The following is a 25904-nucleotide window of genomic DNA, read 5'->3' as shown; positions in this document are numbered from 1 at the left end:
GATGGCAAAAAGTACAACACAAAATAATATCATACTTCGTACTAATAGTCATCTGAGATGTGAGAGGTAGTGGATACCACAAAATAATAGCACATCAAGTAGAAGGTTTATGTACATACGGGGTACTCCTAACTTATGTCTACAATCCTACATAAATGCATACCAAAATCATTATCAGTCTGCACATCCCTTTACTAGTCCATGGGCAAAAACAAACAAAAAAGGAGTAGCAACCCAAGTATTAAACGGTAGGGACACAGACTGTATATGATTTACAACAAAAAACGATTAAGTTAAGTTTAGAGATTTGTAATGCCATTCACTAAAAACACAGTTTCATATTGGAGGACAATTCAATTCAATCAGCCGCCTTCCGACGAGCACATCTCTGAGCTTTTCGAACATGGGTTGATGACGAAGCAGCACAGCTCGGCCCAGCAGCTGTCTCCGTAGGAGGGTGAGGCAGTCGGTCCTTGTGCGCGTCAGGATCTTGACTCCCATCACCACTTGCTTGACTATGTTGGTTGTTGGGTACTGAAGGGTCATTTTGACAAGTTTGCCTATTGTGCCCAATTTGTCCACATCGACCGCATGAGAGCACTGCAGTTCGATGTAGCGATTCAACTCCATTCTCGTGAGGACGTACCTAGCAGCAAATCAAACTTGCATTCTTATTGAATGACGAACACCACATATGATACATATAATCTGAAAAATAGATGTGTTACTTGAGGCTGTTCTCTCCGCAGTTTCCTTGGGCGCCCATGTTGCCTTTTGGTGTTTGGTGCCGCACCCACCAAAGCTCATAGGTAGCTTGGTTGTACACCCGAAGTTCATCCAATCTCTGCTCGAAAACCTCCACTGTCGTGCTATCAGATATTTGCCACATCCTTTTCTTCAACTCTTTATCTGAGAACCGCTTCTTAAAGTTGTTGTACATATGTTGTACACAGAACATGTGCTCACTCTGCGGATACTTTTCAACAATTAATTTCAACAAACCCTGTCCATATATAAACGAAAGTTGTTACCTAACAAGTTATAATATGATATGAAAAAATTTCCAATTGCAATACTTACCGCTGATCAAACATGAATACATATCGAGGGTCGTTTTCTGATAGCTGCAAGTCCTCATCCAGATAATCTAGAAACCATTTTCACTTCACATAGCTTTCAGTTTCACAAACAGCCCAAGCTATAGTCCACCAGCCATTGTTGTGATCGATCCCGATGGCAGTCAATATTTGTCCCTTATATGTTCCCCGCAAAAAACATGCGTCAAAGAAGATGATAGGTCGACAGAACCGTGTCCATCCGATCTTTAGTGGCCCTAGGAAAATATAAATTCTGAGGTACCTCGGACTTGAGCTTGGTGTACGTCTATGATTCTCATAATGCATCTGAACAGTCGAGTCGGGATGCGTTTGAAGCAGCTCATTCTTGTAGTAGAAGAGCTTCTTTAATTTCTTGTCGATGCTCCCAAATATGCCTTCGAGTGCGTGTCCCTTAGCCCCATATGCCTTCATCCGACTAAGTCTGGAACCAAACTGCTCATCTACACATTGTTTGATTGCAACAAATGGAATTTGTGGATTTGCTTTTATATTCTCAGTGAACTGTTTCCCCAACCACTTGGCCGTGATCCATTTATTTTCTTGAACCTTTGAACTTGTGTGAATATGCTCTCTATTCAATGTTTGCACCACGTAGTCCCCATTTTTTCCTTATGCATGTACACAAACCAAGTGCACTCACCATCATCCCCACGCCACACAGCTCTCATTCTTGTATCATCATTCACTTTGATATGAACGGGCCTCTTCGACATCACGTCATACTGTTGGAGGACTTGTCTAAAGAAGTCTCGACTGCCGAAGATATGTCCAGCACTAAAGTGTGGCAACTGATCAGTGAGTATAAAAGGTTGTTTCACAACAGGACTACGCATGGGTGCTTCTTCGTCTGAATCAACATCTCTCAACTCGGTATTGGCTATGTCATCTAGCATGTCAGCATCCTCAGCCATCTGTTGGGCTTCATGATTGTGAGTATCTACCACAGGAGAGAATTTGCGGCGTTTGTTTATGTTCGAGGTAGATTTAGATGCGGCTGCAGCGGAAGATATGGCTGCGGCTGCGGCTCTCTCAGCTTCGCGTTGCCTGGTCATTTCTTCGAAATAAGACACAAACATTTGCTTATCCCGACACATGCTTGCCAGAGAAATGAATGAATCGAAGTCTTGGAAGTCACCATCACTATGCATATCAAAACCCTCGTTGTGCAGATGGCAGTCGCCTATGTCTACGTCGTCATTTTCGTCCTCGACCTGGCCGTCTTGCAAGTTTATGTTCACATCCTCCTCAGGTGCAATTATTGTTCCTCCATTGATCACATCCTCAGCACCATTTGTGTTTTTTCCTCCCTGGTTTTTCTCTGTGTTCACCTCCTCAACCACAAGTGGAAATCTTGTTCCTCCTCCATTGTTCCCCTCCTCAGCCTCAGTCAGCCGCACAAGATACTCCTCAAACACAACAGCTGCTTCAACAAAGTCTGGCACAAACTGCCCTTTTGAGTGTGATTTAAATGGCACGTAATCTTCCAAACCATCCATAATTGTCATGTACACATCACCCTCTGTCTGTGCATTACCAACATATGCAACTGATTCTGGTTCATCTGCTTGTTCAACAACTTCAGTTGGCTGTAAACTCAACCAAAACGCATTTGTTAACCACATCAATCCCCTCCTCAAAACCAACACAACATAATATCAAAATCAATATGCTATGCATGAAAATTAATATCAAAATTAATATAAAATCATTGTGAAACAAAACAATATTCAATTTCAAACACAAAACTCAAAATCAATCACAGGACAATAACATTACCTCATCGACATTATGACTCAAAATCAATCACAGTACAGTAACAGTACCTCATCAACATTAGGTTGGGCATCCTGAGATGCATTTTGAAGTTCATCTCCAATCAATGGTCCAAATTGATCTTGTAGTCTCCCACTCCAAGTACTTTCTCCACCTACAACATGCATACCAACACAACATAATAGCCAAATTAGTAACTATGCAACCATAACAATCATAATGTATTCAATTCAATCCAAAAATTAAATCTAAATATCTATCAATGACGATACCTCATCAACATGAGACACATCTACATCAGATGCAGTTTGAACTTCATCGGTTTGTTTAACTGCTTTAGTTGGCTACAAAGTCAAAATCAATATGCATAAAAACTAATATCAAAATAAATACAAAGTCAGTGATTCACAAACAAAACAAAATACAATTCAATTTCAAAAGAAAAAGAAAATTTAATTCTTCAATATCAATGATAGTACCCCATGAGCATGAGTTTGAGCTTCATCAGATGTTTTTTCAATCGCATCTCCAACCTGAGCCTCATCTCAAACCGAAGGTCCAACCTGATCTTGTAGTCCTCCCACTCCAAACACTTTCTCAACCTTCAATATGCATACCAACACAACATAATATCAAAATCAATATGCTATGCATGAAAACTAATATGAACAACAGTCTGCATTAGTAACTATGCAACCATAACATCATATCATAATGTAGTCAATTCAAAAATAAATCTCATTATCAATGACAGAGGCAGTAACATTACCTCATCAACATTACATTGGGCTTCATCAGATGCACTATGAACAGATTGAACATCATCTCAAACTTCATCTTGTAATACTCCCACTCCAACCACTTTATCAACCTACACAACACGCATACCTTCACAACATAATAGCCAAATTAGTAAGTATGCAACCATAACATTAATTCAATCCTAAAATTAAATCTCAATATCAATGACAGTACCTCATCAACATGAGACACATTTACATAAGATGAAGTTTGAATTTCAACAGCTTGTTCAACTGCTTTCGTTGGCTGCAAAGTCAACAAAAATGCATTTGTTAACCACATCAATCTCCTCCTAAAAACCAAGAGTACATAATATCAAAATCAATATGCATGAAAACTAATATCAAAATACATACAGAGTCAGTAATCACAGTACCTCATCAACTTGCGCTTGTGCTACATCAGCTTGTCCAACTGCATGGTCTATGTGTCCTTGTAATCTTCCTACCCCATGGGCTTTGTCAACCTACAACATGCATATCAATAAGTATGCAGTTAACTTATATGGAGAAATAACACCTTTAATACATGTTGTACAACATCAACATCATCTTCCTCCGTTGCATCACCAGCATTAACATCACCAACATCATCTTATAAGGTAATGTCAACATTTAGATATGGTAGTTATTATAGTTATAACACAAACAAATATAACACCAAATAGGATACCTAAACCACAACAAATTCATCCATCAGATTTTTTATAACGCTTTCATTTTCCCTTTCTTTCGCATTCCATTCCTCACGTGCTTTCACCAGGCTATCAACGAGGTAGTCGTCAAACTTGATGGAATGTTCATACCACCCTAACAAATGTGTTTGTGGAATAGCCTTTGCCTTCTTCCTAGTCAGTTTTCGTACAACCAAAGGGGGCTCCTCTATTTCTTCAATCACAACACTACTAGACGATTTCGACTGCAAATTTTTTTTAAACAACTCAATTTGGTCCTCCTGTTGTCGTGCCCGAGCGTTTGCAGGTGTCATCTCAGCCAGGTAAACGTGAACGAGCCTCGATTTCGAGCTACTAGCAACCTTCCTAAATCGAGAGACATTGTCTTCTTTGATGAGCGGATCAGGAGGATGCCCAATTTGAGTACCCACGCATCCATCATTGAAATGGGGATAACAATAATAAGACTCACATATAGCGTGCCTTGGATACCCAACTCTGACCATCATACTTGCCAATTCGAACAGGTCAAACTGCAATATGCTCACGTAGTCGATGTAGTTTAACAATCCCGTAATGTAATCTCCAGCGCGGAACACACCATGGTGGTGAAGGGCAATTGTAAAACAATCGGGCCTATTCTCTGTTCAAAGTCACGCAAAATAACAAAATCCATTAATTCAAAAATGTCTACCATTTTCGGATGCATAAAATCGATCAATGTTCACAGAACCCTAACCTCAACATTACATAATTACAAATTCTTCATTGTTTCAAGTACATAGCAGAACACTTTTAAAGGATAAAATGCGTACCATATTCAAGCTCCGGGTAGAAGATGGAGATATGTCCACCATGGAGTTGCCATGTCTCTTGCTCAAGGTCTATTATCACCCGAGGACAACTAGGGCCAGCACCACCATTATTCTTCGTATTTCGACTCGACCCAGCACCATCATTGTTTGACGTATTTCGACTTGACCCAGCACCATCATCGTTCTTCTTCTTTCAGCTCCTTTTTTTCGGTAGCATCATGGTCGCTGATTCGTCCCCTTCGAGATTGTGGCCGGAGATACAACTTTTGGAGAGTGGGCACCGACGATTTGCTTGGTCACCAGTCACGACAGAGAAGAAGTGAGAGTGAGAAAATGCATATGTTACTAGCAGGTGAGAGGAAAATGAGAGGGAAAATGGAGGGTTGGTTCGAGGGAAGGAAGATGAACGGTTGAAAATGGTGGGAAGATGGAAGGGTTTCTCGAAAGTCACTCAAATTTTCCTCTCTCTCTCTCTCTACGTGTCAACACCCCATATGTGTATATATGAGAGTACATGCAAATCCGGGTGAGGCTGACAGATTGAAAAAGTTAAATTTTTGAAATGTCAATAAAATGCCCAATACCCAGGGACTAAATCTGATATTTCTTTAAAACCCGAAATTATATTAGTTTTTGAAGTATCAGTTATTACTATCAGGTATCTTATTTGATATTATTTTATGCGTACAATACATTATTATACGACATTTGATATTAGTTTATGTACTACATCTGATGGCCAGTTTTGATATTATTTTTTGTTGATTTAGCTGTATGGTATATACATTTGATATTATTTTTGGAACCGCCTCTGATAGCCAATTTTGATATTTTTGTGTTGTTTTATCCGTATAGTATACAACATCTGATATATTTCAGCAACTCAGTAAGATTTCCAACTAGATACAGTACTCCTTACTAGGTACCCTCGTATACCCATTTCATACCCATTGAAGAATACCCATTTCTGCCATGGTTAATTTCATCGACAAATTAAATTATTCAAATCACAAAAACTAAAACTTGAAACTTCAAAAAAATCATACTTAGAACACATAAATCAAACAAAATCAAATTACATCGATTTAAACACTTCAAAATTTTCCCCAGGATCACGCACTTCAAATTACAAATCTTCTTCGCAAAATGTTTATTCACCTAATTTTTCCCCCCACACACTGTAATCTACTTGTCAAAACCTACTTCATCAAACTCACCAGAATGGCTACAAACGAAACTAACAATGAAAACCAAGCAAATAACACAAAAATACAATCTTTCAATGAAAACCCAGCAAATAACACAAAAATACAATCTTTCACTTTACTTCCACCTTCACACCGCTTTGGATATACTTCAGAATCAAATTGTCTTCTCCTCCAACTTCGTCTTCACGCCCACTGTTCCTAACCAAGTAATTGCAGCCTTCAAAATCCACACACTTGGGATGACACCACCGAAAATAATTGCAGCCTCCAACCTTGCCTTTTTTCTCGCAAAGGTACAACATTCCATTTGATGGCTTTCTTGCGTCGACAACGATTTTGAGTATCGCTCTTTGCTGGCACATACAATTTCCGTACTCAAACCGGAGCCACCTACAACCATTCCCTCCTCCTTCATCAGCCGAATTTTTAACGGGCAGCGAAGACATGAAGACAAGCTCGACGTTGCAGAGGGAAGCAGGAACAACAAGAAGAAGAATCGCGTCGAGTTTTTTCGGAGGGAATGGTTGACACAAGAGGAAGAAGAAGAAGAAGAAGGGAAATGAGATAGGAGAGAGAATATAGTCATATTTAAAAGAGAGGCAAGCGAGAGAGAAAAAACAATCATGACAAAACCTACACAAAATCAAAATCAATGATGTGCTGACTTAGTGAACAGTAAGAAATTTGAAATGTCCAAATTGCTCAAACCCTCAAAAGGGGATTTTCGTCTGAAAACAGTGCAAAAAGACGAATTTCTAGATAAACCATTAGTCCAGGGACTACTGGGGATATTTTTAAAGTCCATGAACTATAAGCGAGATAAACTCATAGTCCAGGAACCATTTTTGAAGTTCACTCGAAAATTTAAACTGTGATGCTTTGAATCAACAATTATTTTTCTAATCCATTTTTTTATGAACTAACAACTATGAGTAGAACATCATAAGTTTGTTTTTAATTTTCAAAAGAACTATACAAATAAAATATCATTTCATATGATAGAAATTTAACTTTATACTCCTCCGTCTCATTCAAGATTGCCACCTTTCCTTTTTTATTTGTCTCAATCAAGATGGTTACTTTCCAATTTTAGAAATAACCTCCTCTTTCCTCTCTCCTCATTAAAATATTCAACTATCTTTTCCTCTCTACTTTATTCCACTTAATAACATTTCATAAAATTCCGTATCACTCAAGAATCTGGCCATCTTGAATGGGACGGAGGGAGTAACAAATTTATGTAACAATTCATTTAATATACAATTTTAATCTGAATGTGAATAATTTATTAACAGTTCCGTATTAAATAAAAAAGTCACAATAAGATTAATTAGTATTGAAAATTCAATTGATTATTTATTAGCGAAAAAAGGAAAATAGAATTCAATTTTAAAACTCCTTTTAAAAAATGTAAATTTTAGAAGTCCATTTTTCATAAAAGAATTGTCAACATAAACTAGTTCGACCTACTACACTTGGCATAACTCTTACCCATATATGAATATTATTACATTGTTGGTTTGTAATTTTGTGTATTTATTTAAATTTTTAAGTATTTTTATTATATATTCAGATGTTGGATTATTATTTTATTAGTATTTAAATATTTAAAATTATAAATAAATTCGAAATAAAATATTATTTTTTTAACTCTGTGCTGAAAAGTTTTGCCGAGAGAATGGAGGGAGTTGCAACAAAAAAAAACAAGTCTTATTTTCCGTATAAATATAAAACAAACGCTTAGGCTGAATTGAAAGACGAAAACCCTACCATTGCAGCAAACAATGGGCAGTGGCACCACCGGCGCCGCCAAAAAGCACCAAAAGCGTCGGCCGCAGTTGCAGCCGAAGAAATCCATTGCCAAAAACAAAACTAAGGATAAGAAGAAAAAGTCGAGTAAAGGTAACTCTAAAAGAAATCAAAAGAAGAATGGTTCTGAATCTGAAACCCCCTTTGTAAAGGTTGAAAGAGTTATCGTTGAACGGCCAACCATCTCTCAGCAGCTCACTTTTCTAATCCACCACTATCAATCAGCCAACGGCCAGCTTTCTTCCCTTGAACTCGATTCCCTCAAAGGTCGCCCTTTTCTCCCTAATATTTCAATTAATGTTCGTTTTTTTTTTAAATTTCTTAATCATTCGTTTTAAGTTATTATATGTACAATTTCTGTATTCGTTAATTGCGGTATTCCTCTGTTGATTCCTGTTATTTTGAATGTGAATATGAGCTGCCTTTCACGAATTAAAGATATGGAAATGTATAGCTCTTTCAAGTACTGTACTTCTTAGTTTTCATGTGCAAGGGCAATAATCTCTATGAGGTATAAGAATGTGTGAGGCAATCTTTTGAAACCCAACCCGGACCGAGATTGCAACCCTGCCAGAGCAATATAACATGGCCTATTATGGTGCAAATTAGTTGAATTGATGCAGAACTGGTTAACATCGATTTAGGTCATGGACCAGTCCATTCTGAATTCCAAAATGCACATATATAGGAGCAAGTGATAGTTGCAATTTGCAGATGAGCTCTATAACTATTATGGTGGATGTAATTTTGTAGAATTCCGTGCTACTTAGAAGGCTTGTATATGTACCATTTAGTACTCTTAAGTCTCTACTTTAGTACGTTGCTCTCTAATCAAGGTTATATATAATTATTGATCTTCAGTAAGAAACATACATGTTGTGGATGATTGTGAACATATAACATATGGATGAGGTCTAATTGATTCTCGTTCTAAGTATCCTTTGCTTTGTCATTTAATTAACAGAAACATGCATTGTTGAGCAAGGCCAGGACGCACCTGGAAACTTAGTTGGGGATTTAAAAGTTGCTTTCGGATCATCATGGAAAGAAGTGCTCTGTGAAAAACATCTTCAAGAAGGGAAAGTTGAGCCAGGGAGTCCTGCACTTCTTGTTATAAGTTCGTCTGCACTGAGATCACTGGAGCTTCTCAGGTTGTTGCTTTGGTCTTTGAGATTTGCTTTTGTGAATCCAAAAGCATGGTCGTACTCATTAATTAGTGACTTTGCTCATCCAGGGAATTCCGATCTTTGACAGGAGACTGCCATGCTGCAAAGCTGTTCTCTAAGCACATGAAGATTGAAGAACAGGTTCTCAGTTTGTGTTTTATGCAATCTTGGTTTAGAATTATTCTTTCTTGAAAATTGACTTTATTCACATGTGTAATACATTCAGATTTGTTCCTCATATATATTCTGTACAAAAAGCAATTTAAGTAGGGTTCTAAGAAGATGAATATCTATTTCAGTATTCCTTTCTCGGTTTAGGTTAGCTGTGGCCAGTAAGTTCAAATTCAGAATTGTTTGGATGATAGATACAAGATGTAGCTATATTTCAATTTTTGTCAACCCTTAAACTTATGTTGATTTAAAGCTAATTAGCACTGGCAACTAATCTTCTCTCACCGAAGTTTCATATTCCTTCTCCTCCCAAGGTCTGACATCCTTAGCTTATCTCTAGTTTGACATATACTTTAATGCTTCATCAGGTATCTGCACTAAAGAATCGTGTCAATATTGCAAGTGGCACACCAAGCAGGTACACATGATTTATTCTTGTTTGTATTTCTTCTGATATATTTCTTGTTTCCATATCTGCTCCCTTTTCCCAGTATTTTTAATCTAATTCAGTTACATTTGTCTTCAGATTTTCCTATTAACGATGACTACCCTTTTGTAAATATGTCCGAGTTACAATTTTAGACAGGCTTGTATTAGATTTTGTTTTGGTAATTGTTTGCTGCATTCTAATGATCTTAAACATTTCTCTCAGAATTAAAAAGTTAATTGATATGGAAGCACTGGGGCTGTCACGTTTAGCCGTAATTGTGCTTGACATGAACACAGATGTCAAGGGATATTCCTTGTTCACTCTTCCACAAGTCAGGTCTGACTTTTTTCCTTTTCAATTGATTCTGAGATATAATACAAAATGAACTATCTACTTGTTGCCCTGGGATACTGTTGTCATCAAAATCTTTTCACAGTACACGAATTTTCCACACAATTACATCCCGAACCTTTTAAAAATATGTATCCTGAAGGGTTCATTGTCCACAAGCTGCTAGGGATGTTCTTGAGTGTATGATCATTCTAGAACTGTTCTTCGTCATAAATTTATGCTGTATCAAGATTGTTTTAGGGTTGCTAATTTGCATCTACTTCATCTGCATGCATTTTCCCAGAGAGGAGTTTTGGAACCTATACAAAAGCTACTTCCATCAACCACTGCTAGAAGGGAGGATCCGGTTATGTTTGTACGGCCCAATGATCTTGAATTTGGGGGAGAAGAAGAGAAAGCAGCGTAAGGGTGCCTAATCTTGAATTTAGGGGGTGAAGAGGAGAGAGCAACCTAAGTCTGTCTAATCATCGGCGTGTCCCAGCACAGCGAGTCAACAAGCTTGTCGTTTGTGATTATAACCCATCAATTTCGTGGCGAGTTAAATTGCGGTTGGCCAATTTGCTAAGAATGGACCGGTGAACAAATGTGATGCAGAAGGGTTGGCACCATAAAAGTTTCAATTTTGTGTAGGTGCATTTGACCAAATCTTAGCATAATTTTTTTGGATATTTTATAATACCATCATAATCTTTTTCTTAATCGTAGGATTAGGAATTTAAATTCATACTCAACTCTTCTAATTTTATGAATATTTTGATTTACATCGGGTAATTATTTTCGTACTTATAATATCATAACACAACGTATTACATAGTCATTATAAAGAATGCACAATTATCTTCATATAGTTTATTTATGTTCATAATAAGATATGATGAACAAGCCCAATTAATCCTAAAAAATAGTACTCCTAAAAATGATTGTCTATCTTTTTATAAATAAAAAATAATATTATAATTATAAAAATATATTGAATCGTGTTTTAAATTTTAAATTGGACAAAAGTTCATAGAGTTTTAAGTAATTAATCCTAAAAAATTAGAGAAAAAATTACTTCATCGGTTAGGTTAACCTGATTGGACAAGTTTGTTAATTGAAAAAAAATGATTGATTCGTTAGCTATCAAGTACTAATTTGCTACTTTAACTAGACTCATAATCTTCAATTTTCGAATTGTGCACGAAAATGTTGTTATTGAATTTATTTTGTTGTTGGCGTTGAAAGAAAAGACGAAGAAGTCAAAGATTCTTATCGTTAGTTACATAACAGTTATATTATTGAATCTTAAAAGAACTTACTTTGGTGGATGCACAAACTTCACTTGGGACATTCTGAATACAAAGTTGGTGCTTCAAATCAAGACAATGAAGAAACTAAACTGAGTTACTATGATTTTCCAGCGTTTTTAAATATGATTAAAAAAAATCTGTTGCGTGATTTCTTTAACAGAATAAAAATAGAGTATAATTTACACTTGCGAAGCAAACAAGTATAGGGATGAGTAAAATCAAGCAAATTCAAGAATGTCAAGTATTTTGATTGAATCACCTCTAACAACAAGTATATGATCCTCCTTTTGGCTTTGGTTCATCAGAGCTGTCGCGGACGAGGGACACTCTGTTGTTGGCTGATAATTCTGCTTTGTATGAGTCTGAATGCAACACCTTCCTGCTGACATTGTTATAAATCTCGCGTATCACTAAATCGAAAGCCTTCTTAACGTTTGTCGAGTCCAGTGCTGAGGTTTCCATGAAGAACAATCCTTCTGATTCGGCTAGGCTTTTACCTTCCTCCACGCTCACGTCCCTGATGCTGTCCAAGTCTAGTTTGTTCCCCACCAGCATCTTCGCAACTGCTGTGTCGGAATGAGCTGGATGAAGAGCATCAGATCTCACATTAGGGATCTTGAAATATGCACTCTAGAGTAGATACAAATAAGCAACAGAATAAATAAATAAATAAATATTCCTCTGCTTTCAGACACAGCAATTCTCACCTTCTAATAGAACAAATTTCTACAATTTGTAGATTGAATCTGGAAATTTGGACTACAAGTTCAGATTTAAGGAATTCAAATCCATCATTTACCGGGAAGGAGCTAGACTACTCTGGTAAAAGTGAAGACTAAATTTGACTGATTTATGTGGAATTTTACATGAAAAATTTAACCAATGATCAACTGACTTGGTTGGACAGAAGAATCTAGACACTCCATGTCACCTCTCCATAATTATAGGAGAGGGGTTGACATGAATCTTTGGAATTTCGGACAAAAGTCCAAAGTTAATCTCGTACATTTGCTCAAAAAACTTTTTTATCCTACACATTAAGTGTGTTAGTTTCTGGTCCGAAACATAATGTTTTGGACATATCTAACGGTTATGTAAAAAAACATAATGGTCAATCGCGTTTTAAAAATCCAAAATTGGTCCTATACATTAACACATAAGGTCCTACACATTAAGTGTGTTAGCTTTTGGTCCTAAATGCGGTTGATCGTTGATTTTTTACGAAAGTGTTAAATCTGGTACACAACATATTGTCTATGACCAAAAGCTAATACACTTAATGTGTAGGACAAAAAAATTGTTATTGACATATTGACAAATGTACGAGACCAATTTTAGGCTTTACACACACATTGAATTCGATTGTCACAAGAGCACAAACATACTATTTTTAAAATAGCAATATAAGTATATATACAGATATAAACTGCCTACAGAAGAGGAAGGCAAGCCACATTCTCTTGTTCTACTATCCAAGAATTACAGAATAAGGGGCCAACTAACAAACCAGACAATCTTGATTTCAAATTAGTTAAGAAACTAAGGAAAGGAATCAAGATCATGACTAGAACATATAAGTTGAGCTCAAAGAAATTGACTCTCTTTTAACCAGAAAGAAATTTTCTTTCTACTAAAACAAAAGCAGCTTTTCTGTTGGAGTATATCCTTAACTAAAGCTTTCTATAGGGTTGATCATATCATCATGTTGGTATACTCTCCACATTTTTAGACATGGGAAAAAAAGCAGATCTGTTCAAAATTTTTGTCCTCTGTTTCTTTGAGGAATGCTTGTTTCCCAATGTTAGAAATCAAACAGAAGAAAAAATCAACTTCGTCAATAAACCCCACACTAGTTGCTGTTACAATAGATGTGGGGTATTGAGAACGTAACAATCGACACAGCTCTTTGCCCAGCCACCACTCCGAGTCGTTTGGGCTCTCAATGAAAGCAACGATATTATCAAACAGAAGAACTCAGCCCAAGAGATGAGACTAGTCTATGTGGGACATTGAGTCCGATCTCGGAATTTGTGAATTAACTTATAACTGATTCACACAAATCGATTCTTCCATCATATGAACAAATGAACTGATCTCGTCAGATTCCGATTCAAAGCACAAAATGAAGGAATAAGGAAAAGAGAAGTACTCTTGAGTTCATGGAGCCATCGGGAAATACTGTCGAAGGTGGATCTCCTTGTGATGTCGTAGACGACAAGCGCGCCGAAGGAGCCGCGGTAGTAGGCGGAGGTGACGGCGCGGAATCTCTCCTGGCCGGCTGTGTCCCAAATCTGGGCCTTGACTTCCTTGCCGTCGATTTCGAGGGTCTGCGTCTGGAACTCAACCCCAATCGTGGCCTTTGAATGCATGTTGAACTCGTTTCTCGCGTAGCGAGAGAGTAGATTGGATTTGCCCACCGCGGAATCGCCGATTATGACGATCTTGAAGAGGTACTCCTCCCCCTCGTCGTCGGAAGAAGACGCCATAGCTGCGGTGATGAGAATGAAGAGAGAGAGTAAATGAATTGATGACAGGTTTTATGACAGCAATGCGTGTTTCATGGATGGTGGGGGCTATAACGGTTTTATACTCCGTTCACAAATACTAGGAGAGTTTTGACCCCAAAGAAATATAGTAAAAAGTTAGGCCGAAAAGATTAATGAAATGTGGATTCTTACTTTTATACTCTTCTCATTCTTATTTGTGAAATATTGTTCACATTTGATTCGGTGTTAGTTTATGAAATATGAAGAAAATTGAGTGGAAAAAATTAATAGAATATAAATCCTAGGATTCTCTTCTAAGGCTTAGAGCATCTCCAATGGCGGACGTCCGGTCGGACATCTGCGACGGGCGACCGGGACGTCCGCCATTGTAACGAAGCAACTCGGATACGGACGTCCCGTAAGGACGTCGGATGTCCTCGGACGTCCGGGCGACGGGCGGGCGGACGTCCGCCATTGTGGCGTGGGTCGGACGTCCGGTATTAATTATTTTTTTTATAATGAAGTTGTTAATTTTTCCCGTTCGTATTCGTGTTGAAATTTTATTTCCGTAAACGTAAATTGCTTTATTTGTGAATTTGTGATTTTTTTTTATTGCGGGAAGTCCTAGTGGAAAGGGGGACGATAGGAAGGGCGGATTGTGCAGGGGAAGTCTTAGTGACGTGGCAGTGGGATGAGAAGTCCTAGTGACGTGACAGGAGGTGTTTTTGGGAAGTCCTAGTGGATGTCCGAGTGGGACATCCATGCATTGGAGATGCTCTTATAACACCATAATCCAAAACTAAGACTAAATCTACACCTTTGAATTTTGAAATGAGTGGATAAGATCACAGATTTCAATAAATAGTAGACAAAATATCAACAAAATGGTAATATCGTCATTATGTTATCATATAATAATTTTCGTGGGTGTTTTTTATATCAATATAGTGTATTACAAATATCAACAATATTACATAACAATATCAATTCAAATACAAGAAAATATCAACACGGGTTTATTGATATTTTACCTACACTATATTGAGATTTTGCACACACTATATTAATAAAATCTACTTATCAACACTTACGAAAATTGAAATATAATTTATCCAATTTCATCACCCGAACAACGTTGGAACTTATGCAATTGAGATCTCGTTGGAATCCTTATAAAATTATCTTTAATTTGATATATTTTTTGCAAAAAAATAATTTAAATTGAGAGAGTTACGTAAATTTAAAGTTTTGAGATGGTTTTAATGAGAGGGAATTGACATTAATACCCTTTAATTTATTTAATAAATTTTTTAATTTAAAATATAATATACGTGACATTATTTCAACCACTACGTCTTGTAATCTAATGGCTAAAATTCGGTCTTCACTTGTGATTGCTAATTAGTTAGTAATTGATCACTTTCCATAAATCCTATATTTATATATATTAGTTTTATAATAGAATATGAGTGTAATGAGTTAGTAAAAAGTGAGTTAATTTACCAAAAATGGAAAAAGCAGAGTGGACAATATTTCGCAGACGGACTGAAATGACAAAAGTGGATAACATTTCACGGATGGATGGATTATATTAATTTTATAACAAAACGTAAGTGTTATAAAGTTAGTGGAAAGTTAGTGGAATATAGAGTCTATTACCAAAAATAGTACTCCCCCGTCCCTCATTAATCGACACCGTTTGACTTGACACAAGTTCTAAGAATTATAGTGAAAAAAAGTGAAGGGAAAAAATTAGTTGAACGTGAGTCATATTTTTATACATTGATTTTAGAATAAAATGTGAGTGGAATGAGTTAGTGGAATATGAGTGTATTACCAAAAATAGTACTCCATTCGTGCCACTTTAGGAGTCCCAATTAAGTTCGTCACGTGTTTTTAGAAATTAAAAAAAAATGATGGTGGATATTGAAATGTGGGTCTAATATTTATATAATAGTTTTATACAATAAAATATGAGTGAAATGAGGTTAGCGGAATGTGAAGTCTATTACCACTTATGGAAGATTTTAATTTGGACTCCTAAAGTGGGACGGACTAAAATGGGTAATCAGAACTCCTAAAATGGGACGGACTAAAATAGATAATCGGGACTTTTTAAAGTGGGACGCAGGAAGTAAAAGATAATAGTGCCAATTAATTGGGATGATGAAAATAAAAATAAAAAAGTTTATAAGTGGACTGACGTAAATGAGTAAATGGGAAGTTTATTATTGGATATAGAGTGTATATTTTTATTTTCCACTTAGTAATCGTGATATTGACTATATTAACACAAAATCAGCTTTATTTAAAGCAAGAGATAGAACTTTGGGATTTATGTAATGGGCATTAATGGTAATAAGTCTACAAATTGAGGTCAATCACGTGTACAATATTTATAAAGGGCATTTGTGATTATGTATGGTAATCAAATATATTCAATAATAATATACTATATTGGAAAAGAGTCAATCAAATATATTTCGAATTATAATGGTTTTCGACTACTATTAATCCTTTTTTGAAGCTATGGTACTAATTAGGATTTCGGGTGCGGATGGGATTTTATTGGTGATATTAATTTGGATTTAATATTGTTAGAGATGTTCTTATATCTCATAATTAAATTTATATTATGTTTGGTTCATGATCTCATGACTTAATCTTAGAAGGAAGTCATGTGATAATTAGTCATAATCAACCTCTTTGTTAAGAGCGCAATTCTCTTAACGAAGAAATCCTGCGATTACACTCGCAACACACCAATCCGGCGCCCCGAACGTTGGGGTCGGCGGCTCAATTCGTGGCTGGCGCGGAGAACTTCCTCCGTCGGCAGTCTTCAAGGTTTGATAAGGAGTATTGCACAAGTAATGTGGGCAAATTATTTCTTCATTATTTTCCCATGAATAGAAAGATAACAATCTACCCTATTTATAATAATCTAAACCCTAACTTACGGAATAAGAAACAAATATAAGAAAAGAAGATATGCAAATCCCTAATATATCTAAACTAAATAATAATAATAATAGGCTCGTAACAACTCCCCCACGGTTAAAATCCACCTTGTCCTCAAGGTGGAGACTACGAAGCAACGAAGAGTCGAACGCCGAAGCCGTGGGCGCCGGATTGGTGTGTTGCGAGTGTAATCGCAGGATTTCTTCGTTAAGAGAATTGCGCTCTTAACAACTGGTGCTTTCATCCCGTACTCTTCCTCCGCATCACCACCAACTCCACCTACCAAACCAAAATCCACATTATTCAATCCATTATTCGATCCCATCACCATAGCTAGCCTTTTTTTGTAATCTACAAAGTGGAAGGACATCGGCATCCAATTTTTTCCCATTATCAGCGCCACTGTATTCTCGTCATAGCTCTTCCTACATAATGTCACGCACCTACATCGATACAGCGTGGACGGGCGACCCCTTGTCGCTAGGGTTTGAGAAGATCATGGCTCGATTCGATAGATTGGAGTTCCTGTTGGATTCGATGGATAGGCGCATTGATAAGCTGGGGACGCCGCGTATCCCTTACCCGGATCCACCCTATTTTTCGGATGAGGCAGACTTTGACGGGCATCGTTCCCAGCGCGACGGGTGGACGGCCGAGGAGGATGCCCCCTGGCCCTTCAACCACGGCTGGCGGGACAGTGGTAGGGGTATCCAACGCCGGCGTGGTGATGCCCGCGATTTACACAACCGAGGGGGCCGCTATACCGCGCTCTAGTTGGGAAAGGCCGACGGATCGCTACCCACAGGAGCTCGATCGGGGGTCCCAACACCCTACTCGTTTTCGCACCTACTACGAACAGCCTCTCGACTGGCCGCCACCGCAATGCTCACCCCCAAGTTGTTGGCCCGCACAGCGGTGTCAAGACGTCTATAGGCAGCAACACGAACCTGTTGCTGCACATATGGAGTCCCTCAATCGGTTTAGCAATTCCCCGGCAGCCACAACCCAAAGCCGATCCTGCCACGAGCAGCCCACGGTTGTGCTGCAGCCGCTGCTCAGTCCGACAAGTCTCCAACGCTCAGCAATACCACCGATTGCATATGTTGCTGTCCCATCTCCCTCCTCGCATCTACCAATTATCCGCCCGACGACGCAGCTTGTTTCTTGTGAAGAGATGCCCTTGGGAGTTGAAGGTGATTCACGAGTGTTAAATCAAGTTGACTTGCGGCTCAACGAGAAGAAAGTAGTAGATGAGGAAGTACGAGCTATAGAGGTGGATAAAATTGTTGAGGATGAGGGTCATCATGATTCAAGTAAAGCTGCAGCATTAAATTTCGATGGTTGTCTCGCAAAGACATATGTGAAGGGAGTGAATGCAGATACATGGTCCCCCTGGTGTCCTTCAATACCAGAGAATCTCCATAATCGGTATAAAGATGAGCTACATGATGCTCGTGAAGGTACGATTAATGGGTTGAAAGACATGTCAATATACTCTCGTATGGGTGTGAAGAGGATGGGGGAACTTGATAACAAGCCCTTTCATGTTACGATCATGAGGAAGTTCGTTGAGGAGGTTTACATCGAATACACAATAGTAGGTTATTGGAGATTGAAACAACAATCGTGTCCGTTTGATCCAGGAGGAGATAACTCGCCACAGCTTCTGCGTTCGACTCTTCGTTGCTTCGTAGTCTCCACCTTGAGGACAAGGTGGATTTTAACCGTGGGGGAGTTGTTACGAGCCTATTATTATTATTATTTAGTTTAGATATATTAGGGATTTGCATATCTTCTTTCCTTATATTTGTTTCTTATTCCGTAAGTTAGGGTTTAGATTATTATAAATAGGGTAGATTGTTATCTTTCTATGGATTGGAAAATAATGAAGATATAATTTGCCCACATTACTTGTGCAATACTCCTTATCAAACCTTGAAGACTGCCGACGGAGGAAGTTCTCCGCGCCAGCCACGTATTGAGCCGCCGACCCCAACGATCGGGGCGCCGGATTGGGGTGTTGCGAGTGAAATCGCAGGTTTTTCTTCGTTAAGAGAATCGTGCTCTTAACACTCTTCTACAAAATAATCTCACCAACTTAATCCTAAATTATATCTAGATACTAAGTACTACTCATATTTAGAAAACTGAACACCAACTTAATGGATATTAATCGACCTATCATCATTTCTACGATATACTGGTGTATAGCAAAAATGAAGGTAAAGAGTCATACATCGTACACGCTCTTTATTTGTTTGATAATCTCTCATTTTGATTCTCTTATTTGCTCTCCATCCTAGGCGGTTTGGTGGCTGTCCACAGAGAAGTTGTTACGAACTTGAATCCTTTTAGTTGATTCTAAAAAAGAATTATACATATGAAAATTTGAGGGACAAAACTTTGGCAAATTAAAGAAATGGAAATATTTTATTAATTGCTTGATGAAATGCCACAAAGGACTTACAACTATTTAAAGAAAATACTAACACTACCAACTGGCTAATCCATTGATCCACTATCTATGAAACTAAATAACCGATTGACTAATCTACTAAGGGGTGTTCGGTTTGCAAGATTATATCACGTGATTAATTTTGTATTATATTTGGTTCATGAGATTGAATCTCATGACTTAATCCTAGATGAATAGTCATGTGATAATTAGTCATAGTCAATCATGTCCTACTAAAATATTCTTACAACTTAATCCTCGATTATATCTTGCTACTATTTTATCTATTAAACCAAACACTACCTAACTATGAAACTAAATAATTGACTCTAAAATCAGGTTAACAAAGAATGTCTTTGGAAGAGCATATGTGTATCATCCTTCCCCATTTGAGGAACCACCTTGTTCTTAAGATGTAACTCTGGATGATGGCTATGGATATGATCGATGGAATGCAGAGAAATGGGTTGGCTATGAAAGGATATTTGTTGGCTATTCTAGGAGAATTCTATCGTCAATTTTGCATAATCATGCTATACTAGGCAGCAATGTTTTAAAAACCAGACCGGCAAGCGAACTGGCGAAGCTACTGGTTCATGGTTTAACTGGTCGGATCGGTCCAACCACTGGTCGGACTGTTTTACTATAGCATATATAATTAAATATATATTATATAAATATATCAAATTTATTACTGTATATAATAAAATGTAATTTTGATCAAATTCATATATATATTTTTATACTCCATCCGTCCACCATTAGCAGTCTCATTTCTTGGCGGTACGAGTTTTAAGAAATGTTAAGAAAAGTGATTGGAAAAAAGTTAATGGAATAAGGATCCCCACTTGTATATATTAGTTTTAAATGAAATGTGAGTGGAATGAGTTAGTGGAAAGTGGAACCCTATTACTATTTTTGGTAAAAGTGAACCGGAACTCCTATTCACGGATTGAAGCCATTATGCGTTGAGTAATGGATTAATCCATATATTTTGATTTTTGAAGGTATTTCTAAAACCAAGATCGTCATTAATAAAAGAACACAAACTTTTTCATCAAAACTCATTATTATAATAGGCTCACGATCACTTGTCATGCAATGAAATATCAAAATCCCTATCCCCCTCAAACATATATATATAGACTGGAAATCTGAAAAAGTGAATGGCTCTTAATTATATAGGTGTCATACATATGCGTATTGCTCAACGGTCGACATCTATCATCACGATGTTTTCATGTAAAATAATGAAGTTTGAAATAAAGTGATTATTAGAAACCACTGCCAAAAAGCGGCTTAAGTACATGTTCTAAAATAAATAATTCTCAATTATGTTTTCCAAATTATATTGTCTTAATTTGTCATGTGGCTTAAATTAATTGCTTGGGTATATATTTAATTTTATTCATGTGAAATTCAATATTGTTGGTATCAATTTATCTAAATTTACAGCAAGAAACTAATAATTTGTTCACATGGACATCAATTTTGTTTGGTCGTGTCCTGCTCCAGTAGTTGGAGTACTTCAACCTTGTTATATTTCATAATGTCAAAAATGGCATCTCGTGGTCACGGTGATTCTTCATTTTAGATGTCATTATATTGTAGGCAAAACTAATATGAATTTATTTATAGACGAATTAAATTTAAATTTAAAAATCATTTTTACGGTGAATTTAAACTCGAGATCTTTGATTTTGAGCATTACCATTTTATCATTAGTCCAATTCACATGCACAATCAATCCAAAATTTCCATGGGGAAATATCAGTACCAACTATTTGCTCCTTTCTCCCGAGACATAAATTTCAAATTAATGTGAAGGGATTCATCATGAACAAAACAAAAAAGGAAGTGGTTCGTGGCGCTGATGGAGGTCTTCTGAGAGCCTTCTATTCTCTTCTAGTTGCATCGTTGAGCTTCGAGGCGGAGCTTATGGCTCTTCTTCAAGGCTTATCGATGGCTATGGAGTACTCTACTCACATTTAGATAGAGCTGGATTCAACGGCTCTTGTTTCTTCACTGTCATCTAGACAATTTAGTTATGCTGATCTAAGACATTATATGGCTCAGATTCGCAGCTTGATTTCTCAGCAGCAGGTTAAAATCCTCGCACATCTACAGAGAGAGAAATTTTGCTGCCGTCTTTCTTGCACCGAGGGGGGCCTAGACCCCTTCCTTGTCCTTCTATGATTTAGTCTCTGTGCATTCGTATCTGAAGGCGCTTGTTAGGATGGACGAGCTTGGATATCTTAACTTTCGTTTCGGACGTAGTGATGTGAATTGATCTTGTTATTAGTTTAGTATATGATACTTTGTTTTTAGTTATTCCACTTGTCCATCCTAGTTTTAGTTTAGTTTTGATAGTATGGGGGTTCCCCAATGTGGGGCTTCGAATTTATTGTTTTTTGTTCTCTCTTCAGATCCAAGCCACTTTTAGGCTTGAGTCATGTTTTGGAACGATATATTTTGATTTTATTCTCGGATTGGGGGGTCTGTCTAAATCACCTGCCCATATTGGGGGTTTTTAATTAAAAAAATCACCGATGACTTCCTCTATTTATAATGTAACATAAAAATCTCTTCAAAATTTAAATAAAAGGTCATGTAAGAACACATACACAACAAACGAATTAGGCAAAATTGTGTCCAACAAACCAACACCAAACAGATTGATAACTTTAATGATAAATCATAAATGGTTTGTTACAAGTAAAGTTTGAAAGTAAAAAGACTATATATAACAACCTATATTATAAGAATCTAAAATTAGAGACGCATTTATTTGATTGTGTTAAATATTTTTGAGAGGTCACGAAAATTTAAGATTAAGAAAAAAACATCATTCACTTAAGGAACACGATAGAGTTGTGTCTGTAATTACAAAATCAGAAAACTAACAAAACCATCATCATTAATCAAAACAATATTGCAAGATTTTGAATCATTAATAAAAGTTATAGATATGAAAAGAACATAATATATAAAGTATATAAGTAATTTATTTGATATTGCGATACTTATTCGTAAGGAAGACCATTATTAATAGCAGCTATGAGTATGCAACAGTCACCTCTTTTGAGGTTGACATTTATTCTTCCGCTAATGCTGCAACTACTTGAGGCAACGTCGACATAAAAAAAATACCCCATAACTATGATTGCATCGCATCGCATCGATTTCAAGGGCTCCCCATCGTCTAAATCATGCTTCGCCAATAAGAACACCAGAGCTATATATTGTAAACCTAAAGAATTAGACTGACATAATGTTATGGGATTACAAATCACACATTCATGGTTCAGTTATGATTGCATTGATTTTTGGATTGTGAAGATGCATGTGGCTTGGTATTTCACTTGTGTTCGAGTCTTCTTGCATTGGGATCCTATTTTTTCTACTGGCTTTGGCGAATTTGCATTTTGTTAATCATTATTTTCTATGGTTATATATATAGAATTTTTGTGTACTAGTTTCGTACTTCCTTCTCACTGAATTCCTTGACAATTTCTTCCTTCTAGAATCGGTCTTCAATTGGTCTACTGAGTCATTTCTGGTCGGAGTTGTGTACAAATCTCACATTTTCCCATAGCCATTTAATTTTTCATTGCTTCTTCACTAAAATGCAATTTGCTGACGGTCAATAGCCACATTTAAATGAAGAAGTTTAATTGAATACTGCTAAATTTCACAATTTTAAAATTATAATATTAAATTATATAGTTTGAAATTTTCTCAGCTTTCATATCCATGTATAAAGTATCGTCTTTTAATAATGCTAATAACCACCTGTTTCATAACATATTTATCCTTTTAGTTTGCTTTATATCTTATTCTATTGAAACATTGTCGTTTTTAACATTAAAAAAGACGTCAATTTGTTCAAGAATGAGATAAATGAGAAAAATTAAAATTTATGACTTTTAATATTCCAATTTCAAAGGTTATATGACTGACCAAAATTCGACTAATTTCATGATTGCAATGATTACTTTCCTGTTAAGTGCAATGAAACTTTTACTTTTATTTGGCTAATAGATTCTGTGATATGGATCTGTCATTTGGGCCTTTTGTATTCAAATACTCTTACATATTCATTAGATATTCTTACGGAAATATAAACATGTCCTCCTAAGCTACACATATACTATCTTAGGTGTCTATTAATGATATGCTACATCTCTATGCTTTCAATCTTGCTGATACATGTTAAAGTACAAGATAATTAATTAAGATGGACTTTAAGGGCTTTAAGATAAGGATATGCTATCTTACTCTTTTGGGCTATTAAATAATCCACCATTTTACACTAATTCGCTCCGGGCCTCAGCAGACCAAGATGGGCTTTGATGGCCTAACGTGACCTTATTTTATTTACCAAGCAGCCAATATTCATATAACTCATATATCTAGATGTTATGTAGGCTACCAAACAAACACAATTTGAATGTCCGTCATTTAAGTTTATAGTATATACTACTCCCTATAAGACAAGACATACTCATTTTTATGAGCTAATATTGGACCTTAGCTTATGATTTACAAATGGGAGGAATGATTAAAAATTTTTTTACCACAAGCAAACCTTTTACTTTTATCACAACATACCCTTCATGATTTACTACACGTTATACATGATTTACTTTTATCACAGAGTCCAACAAATTATGCTAGTAGATACTCCCTCCATTCCACTTATGCTAGTAGATACTCCCTCCATTCCATTATAACCGAGTCACTTTCTTTTTGGGATGTCCCACCATAAGTGAGTCATTTCCAGCATTAAATCATCTCTCTTATTTTATTTTTCCACTTACTTTATTCTTTTCATTCCTCTACTTTTCTCTTTCTCATACTTTACTCTTTCCATTTTAACTCTTTAAATATCAATTCCTTAAATCTCATGACTTAAAAAAGTGACTCGCTTATAATGGGCCTATACCTTTAAGAACGAAAAAGATTGTAGGCGAGGGTAGTGAAGTGAGATTTGGATTTATAAAACAGAAATAATCTTAATTTAAGAATGACATATTTCCCTTTAAAATAAAAAAAATTAGTGAACAATCGAAGCCCAGTCATAAATATTAAATAAGCCCAAATATAGCCAGAATGAGTCCAAGCCCAAATATCAGTATAAATCAGTTGCTAGGGTTCATGTAGATCCGCGTTTTCCCCATTCTAGAGCGGCGGAAATGGTGAAGTTTCTAAAGCCAAACAAGGCCGTCGTGATTCTCCAAGGCCGCTACGCCGGCCGCAAGGCGGTGATCGTCCGCTCATTCGACGACGGAACCCGCGATCGCCCCTACGGCCACTGCCTGGTGGCAGGCCTCTCCAAGTACCCTCGCAAGGTCATCCGCAAGGACTCCGCGAAGAAGCAGGCGAAGAAATCTCGTGTCAAATGCTTCATCAAGCTCGTCAATTACAACCACATCATGCCGACGCGTTACACGCTCGACGTGGATCTGAAGGATGTCGTCACAGCCGATTGCCTGCAGTCCAAGGATAAGAAAGTTACGGCCGCAAAGGAGACCAAATCGCGCTTCGAGGAGCGCTTCAAGACAGGGAAAAACCGTTGGTTCTTCACCAAACTCAGGTTCTGAGTGTTTTGCGGGGAGATATTTTTGTTCTGCTTTTGTCTCTCAACTTGAATGTCAATCTGGTTTAATGTCAGATGCGTTGAACTTCTTATGTTTTTTCCTTAGATGCAATGCTTATTTTGGTGATTTCTGCTGTCAATTTTGATTTTTAAACCTTCAATGTTGATTCAAATGTTGGTATGTTCGATTTGATTTTGGGCGACGGCATTTGGAGATTTAGATTCAGATTTCATTGGTTTACTCATAATCACTCTATTTGCCTCCGATTTATAGAATTGAGTCCACTTTACTAAATGAAATAACATTATGCAGTTTCTTAATCCGTCATATTTATCAATGGAGCTTACTATTGAAACAAAATGTGTAAGTTAATTATATTTATGTTTTACTCCCTATATATGTTTTACTATTACTTTGAAGGATAAAATCATGTCTCGCTCAAACGTGAAGCAATTATCCATCACTTAGAATAGAAGCATGCAATGAACAAAACGGATACCAAAAATTGTAATTATATAAACTGATAAAAGTTACTAACACATCCAAATAATTCTTATAGTTTGTCTACTTATAGACAAATAGCAAAAACTACAAATTAAATTACAAAACATAAAGAAAAAGCAAACAAAACCTAATGATGAATTGTTGTGCAATTTTTAGTCTTCTCTTGCCTTGCTCCAATCTCCAAGAATGGTGGATGGAATAATGGAGAGAGGAATTAGGGTTGAAGAGTGGAGGAGGAGCTTTGTGGGCTCCCCAATTTTGGTGACTATGAATGGTGAATATTATGAATTAGGTTAT

The 25904-nt window shown here is 36.8% G+C and overlaps 3 protein-coding genes across 3 annotated transcripts; 2 read left to right on the top strand and 1 right to left on the bottom strand.

Annotated features, from left to right (window-relative positions):
* Positions 1–8133: 8133 nt before the first annotated feature.
* LOC121775311 (protein CMSS1) lies at positions 8134–11086 on the top strand. Its single transcript, XM_042172385.1, has 6 exons — positions 8134–8464; positions 9162–9348; positions 9432–9504; positions 9903–9952; positions 10187–10300; positions 10599–11086. Exons 1-6 carry the CDS (start codon positions 8173–8175, stop codon positions 10729–10731), a joined length of 849 nt encoding a protein of 282 aa, XP_042028319.1. The 5' UTR covers positions 8134–8172; the 3' UTR covers positions 10732–11086.
* Positions 11087–11686: 600 nt separating this feature from the next.
* On the bottom strand, positions 11687–14163 carry LOC121775408 (ras-related protein RABA5d-like). The gene is made up of 2 exons (XM_042172489.1): positions 13754–14163; positions 11687–12185 (listed from the first exon to the last, which is right to left on the bottom strand). The coding sequence occupies exons 1-2, from the start codon at positions 14088–14090 to the stop codon at positions 11866–11868; spliced, it is 657 nt and encodes a 218-aa protein (XP_042028423.1). The 5' UTR covers positions 14091–14163; the 3' UTR covers positions 11687–11865.
* Positions 14164–24666: 10503 nt separating this feature from the next.
* On the top strand, positions 24667–25242 carry LOC121773279 (60S ribosomal protein L27-3-like). The gene has a single exon (XM_042170099.1). It carries the CDS (start codon positions 24699–24701, stop codon positions 25104–25106), a length of 408 nt encoding a protein of 135 aa, XP_042026033.1. The 5' UTR covers positions 24667–24698; the 3' UTR covers positions 25107–25242.
* The last annotated feature ends 662 nt before the right edge of the window (positions 25243–25904 follow it).

This window comes from Salvia splendens, chromosome 17 (genome assembly GCF_004379255.2).
Source record: "Salvia splendens isolate huo1 chromosome 17, SspV2, whole genome shotgun sequence".
NCBI lineage: Eukaryota > Viridiplantae > Streptophyta > Magnoliopsida > Lamiales > Lamiaceae > Salvia > Salvia splendens.
This window is presented reverse-complemented; position numbering and strand designations above follow the sequence as displayed.